The sequence below is a fragment of the Microplitis demolitor genome, chromosome 10 (genome assembly GCF_026212275.2).
Source record: "Microplitis demolitor isolate Queensland-Clemson2020A chromosome 10, iyMicDemo2.1a, whole genome shotgun sequence".
NCBI classification, from domain to species: domain Eukaryota; kingdom Metazoa; phylum Arthropoda; class Insecta; order Hymenoptera; family Braconidae; genus Microplitis; species Microplitis demolitor.
Window position 1 is genome coordinate 8017166 of NC_068554.1, and position 7765 is coordinate 8024930.

General features: G+C 30.9%; 1 protein-coding gene across 1 annotated transcript; it reads right to left on the reverse strand.

Annotated features, from left to right (window-relative positions):
• Window positions 1-427: 427 nt before the first annotated feature.
• Window positions 428-1357, reverse strand: LOC103574916 (piggyBac transposable element-derived protein 4-like). The gene has a single exon (XM_008554479.1). It carries the CDS (start codon window positions 1355-1357, stop codon window positions 428-430), a length of 930 nt encoding a protein of 309 aa, XP_008552701.1.
• Window positions 1358-7765: the final 6408 nt, after the last annotated feature.

Sequence of the window (7765 nt, forward strand, 5' to 3'; positions counted from 1 at the left end):
CGATTGATCAATTCCAAAATCTAATTAGCACAAGAATTTAATGAAACGTGTCGATTGCTACCTTAACCATCATAATCGGTTAATTCGTTCGTAAGACATCGTGGGAGAAAAAAATGCTAAAAAACGGTTTTTTCCTAAAACAATAGCATACAACAGTATTTTCGAGCTCGAAGAGCTCGAAAATGTATCCACAATAATGTTTTCGAGCTCAAGAAGCTCAAAAACTGCGGGAAGTTTTGGGGCTGGCCCGCAGGGTCAACCGATAGACCGATTTTTTTGGTACGTAAGATAATAAAATATTTCCATTCGATAATCTAAACAAAGTACTTGCAACGGGCCTTTTAGCTTTGTTATCAACAAATAAAGGTGGTATTTCAGGCTTATTCTTTCGAATTGTTTCAACAGTTGTAGTTTTATATTCTGTCGCTTATTCAGTAATCAAGGGAATAGATGAGAACCAATAGTCCGTAGTTAAGTTACGACCAGTATACAAAATAGGCTCAGCAATTCTTTTCGAAACACTTGAAGGCTTATTGTCAAGTTGAAACTTTTTACTTTGCTGCTTTCCCAGATACTTCTCCATCTTTACAGTATAAAAGCATGAAGCATCCACTAGAGCAAAATTTTTGAAACCATATCTGTCTGGGTTATTTGGGATGTACTGTCTAAAACTGCAGCGACCTTCAAAATATGACATCATGTCATCAACTGTTAAGTTTTCTCCAGGTGAGTAAGCTTTTAAACATTGCTCGTTAAAAGTTTCCCATACATCTCGGATTAAGGCAAATTTATCTTCCTTAGAACGAGTAGCCCGGGTATCAATGTCATCAAATCGGAGTACTCTTAGCAATAAAGCGAAACGACAATAAGGCATTACTGATCGAAAATACTTAGGCGCCATACCATCAGTCGAACGTAGATTTCTCAAATTTACATGTGACGTTTTCATGGTTCCAGCTAAAAATAATAGCTCCAATAGAGCTCGAATTTCATCAATAGTTGTTGGACTATAGTCTCTAGGTCTAAAGTGATTTCTCTGAATTTCAATGAGCTTCTCATTTGTAAAAATAACAATAGAAGATAAAGTATCTTCTAAAATAAATATTACGAAGCATTGTAAAGGTGTTCTCGCGTTGTTTGAGTAATCCTTCACTACAATAAAATCAGTAATTTTATTTTTATTAGAAACTTTTGACGTAGGAGGTGATTGTTTAGTCCATTTAGTTGTTTTATTTTTCCCAAGATAGTAGTCGTCTGTTTCCATTTGAACTTCATTTGATTCCTTCTTCACAATTTTTTTTTTAATTTGAACAGTTAGTTGCTTTAGTACTTCATTTTTTATTATTTTTACCACCATTATCATTAGCATTACTATTATTATCGTGATCGCTATCATCATTGGTCAAATTACTTCTAGCTTTATCTGATTTTTTGTTAAACTGTTTTTATCGGTGGTTTTTAATCTTAGTCGTGGAAGTAAAATCAGCATTTGCAGCAGATGACAAATCATCATCAGATTCAGTTGACGTTTGTTTTGACATTTGTTCGATAATCTTTGTTCTATCTGACTTATGACGCTGAATCGTTAATTTTTTTGTAGTGGATCTTCGTAAGTAATGATTATCACCATTATTATTTATATCCGTACCAACGACATTTGAATGGTCATCAGAAGAAGTCTGTGTCGTTGCTGATTCTCACTGATACTGTATCTCAGTATCTGAATAATTACTATCGTTATGATCATTTAAATTTAATAATTTTTCATCTCGTTGATTCTCGTCACACCTCTTGAGATTTTGTTTTGATATCATTTTGCCTAACATGTAATTTATAAAAAAATTAATTACAATGAAAGCAAACACTTTATAAAATAAAAAAATGTTTTATTAATTATTCTTATAGTAATTTTTTGCATTAATTATTTTAATTTATTATTGTCAAATATTTTTAGGTATACATACCTCACTGAAATAACCATAAACCCGTCCGGCAGAAAAATGACATACAGAGCTCTTTAAGATAACATTTTTCTGACCTGACATCCGAAATAGATATCCCGAAGATAACAGAAAGATATCATAAAAGCCTCTTACGCGCAACCTGAGGATATCTTTAAGAGCTCATCGGTTAGACGTCAGAAAGATAGCATTTTTTAGAGATCTTAAAGAAATCAGTTTACGGAGATCATAATGTCAACACTTATGGGTTTTTCATATCCATGATATATCCCAATTAAAAATGGCTGAGAAACTTTCGGATGAATTTGCGCAAGAATGGGATAAAGTTAACTCGTCGAACTTTTAGCAATCGGCAGCCCATCAATATTAATATTAATGACAATCAAGTACGGTAGAGTATAATTATCAATAATTCTCAATTGATCAGTCAAGACATTTTTTAACCCGTAATGAAAATATTGACCAGGAGGAACTTCATGAGTTACTATCGGTGTTTCTGGTGTACCAAGTAAGGTCTGAGAATCAAGAGGTAGATTACTGATTTCTTCTTGATCCGATGTTTTTAATATTTTTAGGAGTTTATTCGCTGCTTCACATGATATATTGAAATCAGTCACCCACCGAGCTAGTTTCGATGATAATTTTGTTTCATTGATAGCTACCAAAGCATTCTTTTTTATTTGATTACAGATCGATAATATACGTGAATCAGAATTGCCACTAGTTTCACTGTCAGAACTGTAATAATTTATTTCATTTTTATTAAGTTTTTCGCCATCAATATTATTGTCTGTATTAATATTTCGTTCATTGTGAACATCATCCAATCCATCACAAAATCTATATTACTTACAAAGCATGAATTATTTTCTACTGTTTCACTTTCATCACTAGATGAATTTTCAAAATTATGTAATTTATTTAAAAAACAACGTATTCGTTTATTTTTTTTACCTTTACATAAATTTTTTTAATTTTTTTTTTTTTTCGACATTTTGCTATTGTATTTATAATAACTAATTATATGTAATTACTTTAGAGCAGAATCGATAAATAATGTTTATAATCATTGGTACTTATAGGTTATAATGACATCAGCTGACGAAAGTTGAGGTTACAAAAGTCTCATAAGAAAGTTATTTTTTTGATGTTCTAGAGACATCCGTAAATAGTTATCATTTTGCTAACTTTCAGATTTCATTTAAATGACCTCAAAATAAAGTTATCAAAACGATAACATTTTTCTGAGCTCTTAAAGGTAATATTTTTTTGATAACATTATGTCATCTTTTTGACATTGATGCCGGATGGGAAGTCTTGATTAGTGAGAACTAAATTCTCAAAAATATGAAATTTTTCAAAAAGTAATGTTCATATAATTTAAATTATTTTATTAAAAAAATATTTATTATTATTATAACTTTAATTAAGAGTTCTTTATGTTTAAATTTGGCAAAGAACTACAAACCAAATAATCAACACAAGTTTCACTAAATAACAAAGTCCGCCAAGACATACAGCTGGAAATGAGTCGCTGGCATTGTTGCCAGAAAAATTTATCTAAAACCCGCTGGTGAGCGGCGTTGAAGTAGCCCAAAAGTAACCCAATCGCGGAGGATAATAAAAAGATCAGATTTTTAAATGTTTTTTTATACTGTATAAAAAATGAAACTATAGATGATATAATAACAAAAATATTGCTAATAATTAAAAAAACAAAGATAGTTTTATTATAAACGATTATTTATAAATATAAAATACATCAACGTATTTTCTTACATTGAATCAACTACCCTGATTAAACAAAATGATTTGTGACGATTAAAAACGATTAAAAATTAAATCATCATTAATCGTCGTTAAACGTCATAATCGTCATGAATTTCTAGATTTAATCGTCCCAAATCATTAAAGGACGATTTATTGTTTTATGATTAAAAACGATTAACGACGATTAAAATTTTAAATCGTCATGAATCGTCTTTAATCTTCATTCGAAAAATTTAATCGCTTTTAAACATCAATTGACGATTTATGACAATTTAAAATGATTAAAACAGTTTTAATCGTCACAAATCGTTTTGTTTAATCAGAGTATAAAACAAATTATTGTATGATTAATCATCACACTTGAATAATTTTTTTCTTAAAATCTACATTTATTAGGCTATCACAACCATTTAATCATTATTTTCATGTGTAAACATCGCAAATACCTTGGTATGCTTTATTATAAGTTCGTATGCTTTATCACATGTAAATATTTTGTTTCAGACAGACATCTAACATGAAATTATGCTTAATTATTCATTTTTTGTTCGTATGCTTCATTACATTTGAATATTTCATTTTAGACTTGAACATCTAGCATAAAATTATGTTTAATTATTCATTCATCAACAAACTCTAGTAAATCAATTGATTCTACAAGATTAGCATGATCGTTATCCTCATTATTACTTTTATAAACATGACACTTTGAAAAATTTTTCACTATTAGAGTTTTCAATTTTTGATACAACAATCCAAAATCTCAAGCTTTAGTAGGCAATAACGAGCTACTGAACTCAGAAAAAGTTTATGATAAAGCTAGCTTTATAGCAGCAATCTCCGTAGAGTGAAGCATCTCGCGGTCATCATCAGGCGCTATCGATCTTATTTTGAACCATGGTATATAATGCGATAGTTCAAAAATCCTTCTTGTTAATGAAACTAATAAAATTTTTAAATTAGCATACAGCTTAGTGATGTCTGCATTAGTCCGTTGAAATGCAACATTTACTTTTGTAACCTTTTTCAAAATATTATCCAAGAAGAGCAAGTACAAATAATTAAAATCATCATTATTCATTTTCACTACTGTGCGTGCCGTATAACATTTTTCTTTGAGTGATTTAGAAACTTCGTTCAAAAATTTTTTCAAAGTATCCCACTGATTTAAATTTGATGAGATAGCTTCATACCGAGCTAACCAACGGGTATTGGACAAAGTTACTAACTTCGGTGGCTTACTTGTATTTATTCTTTTATAAACCTCAGTATAGATCAATTGCCATAGTGGTAAATGAGCAAACCAATTTCTTTTCTCACGTAATAGAAACTCGAAATTCGATGGTAACTCCTTGCAAGCTTTAGATGCATATAAATTCAAAGTATGACAGCTACATTTGATCAGTTGTAGATAAGAGAATTCTTGTTTTAGTAACGTACATAAGCTTTCATTTACTCCACAAAGATTCGATGCACCATCTGTGCTGATACCGACTCAATTTTCAAGCTATAATCCAATAGGTTTTATAAAATTTAAAAAATTTTCATGGAGTCTTTTTGCCGTGGCCGAACCAACTTCATTAAAACCAAGGAAATTAGTACACATACTGTTTATCTTTTTACTGTAGTAACGTATACAGTACGCCATGTATTTAACTGTAGAAACATATGTGGACTCATCTAAAATGATAGAATAAAATTGATCCCCAATATCTTCACCTGATTCAACTGATCATTTTTGAATACTTTGTTCTATGTAATTTTAATTTTCTTTATACCTCGAATGAAATTACGTACGTTCGGCCTCGAGTTCACGGCAGAAAATCTAACATTCGTGCCGTGCTAGGATTACTCGCGCGCTATCTATAACAGCAGGCCGAAAGAAAGCAATAGCGGGATGGAAGAGTTTTCTTGCGCGCACTGGCCCCACTGTTACTGGTTGTACGTCTACTATCGTCACTTTGACAAGATTTGCTGACACTCTCGCTCGTATTGATAACCTCAAAACTTGTTTACAATAAATTTTAAATTTTATATGTCTGTATTTTTGAAGCAGTAAAATTTACTAAAGATTAATAAAAACTAAAAAATTATTTTTAATAAATTGAATAATTTGAAAAAAAAATTAGGAATTATTTATGATACCGAAGTTAGCTGACGTCTAGTAATTGTTTGATTTTTTTTAAACGATAAATTATGAATGAAAAAATTATTTAAAAAGTTGAGTCTACAATTTTTGTTAATTTTCTACAAGTGCATATTTTTAGTTTTTATTTTTTTGTAATTGATTTTTGAGAAAAAAATAAAAAAACCGTAAATTGTTGTGTCTATTAACTTTAGGATCATAATTATTTCTTTTAACCATGTGTAATGATCATTTTTTTTGTAGATGTATTTGATGCCGGACCGAGGTCCGGTGACTTAAATGTTTGTCGGCTGACTGTCTGCTCTGTCTCCGCAAATCCCGTACAAAAAATTATAAAATTATAAATCGTCCAACGTCGCATCTCAGGTTACTCTAGCGAACGTCGTCGAGGCCCGGGTCTCATGCCTCGTCATGAGTTTAGACTACGGGCTAATCGAGACCGATCGACATTGCAATCTATAGTATCATCTTGGTCTCGTCTTAATAAGTCGAGACGAGATCAAGACAAGATCAATATAATCTCGATCTTGAGTGCAGCCCTAGTTCACTGTTAATAGGTATGATTTCAAAAAGAGACCCAAAAAAGGTTCAAGCAACTTTCCAGAAATTGACGATGAAAAAACCTTTGATAAACTCATCAGAGTTTTTGCAAATGCAAAATTAATTAAAATATTTATCATAGATATAGTATATATATAATTTATAAGTTTGAAAATTTTATCAGAGTATAATTGTCCATTGAATGAGATTAAAATACGATTTGTTATTCAATTTTTAATAAAATTATTTATGACCTCAATCTCGAATAAACATAAAAATGTTTTTAAATAATTTATAGCAAATATTCAAATGTGATTCGACTTCTTCCACAGTCGTTCCACGGTGTCTCAACGGTGTTTTTACTCATTTTACTGTGAGGTTACCGTGGCGCTAAAACCACAAAAGCTATTTTTTACCGTATATCAAGTTGAAAGAGATAAAAATAGAAAAATACCTCGTTAAAAACATTTTAGAAACCATAATTAATGTAGAAAAATAATTTTTTTTATTTAATTGATGTTCAAACAGCTATAACAGAGAGAAAAATTGTTTGATTGTAAATTAGTGTTTTTCTCCATCAACCCGCCGAGGAGTAGGACAATCAACGGAAAAAAAATCTGGGCAACGGTTGGCCCTGCGGGCCAGCCCCAAAACTTCCCGCTATTTTCAAGCTCCTTCAGCTTGTAAACATTGTTGTGAACACATTTTCGAGCTTTTCGAGCTCCGAAGAACTCTTAGATGCCATTGTTTGTTTATGAGATTTTCGAACTCTAACACATTATAGTACTTTATATCATGATTTATCCGGGAAAAATGACAAAATGTTTTTTGTTTTAACTTCCCGCTAAGAAAATTGAAAATTTTCAAAAATTCGGGAAGTTATTGGTTTCGGTCCGATTGTTGAAAACCGAATTTCTATTAGATTTGACGTTTTGAGGTTCTAGGAAGCTATCCTGACTAATTTCACGATGATGTCCGAATGTATGTATGTGTATATGTACGTACTTATAAGATAAAAATCGCGTTTTTTTCCGAAATACGCTGCGTACTTGGCCTATCCGAGCTCCAGTCAACTGAATTTCGATTGATTTAAAAACATGGAAATTGAAACAAGTTCATAGGGAGATTTGAATAAAAGACTTTACGGTTTTAGGCTTACTATAGAAATATTTCTGTCAAAAACGATGTATTTGATGAAATCCAATGTGAGATTACAGTACAAATGAGAGATGGAGCTGAAGTCGTCTATGTATGTGATGAAAACAACTATGAATTTGAAAAAAATACTGTTTTCAGTGATGGAAATTATTGATTTCTTTCAATCAATTTTGCAAATGTTGTTGATGAA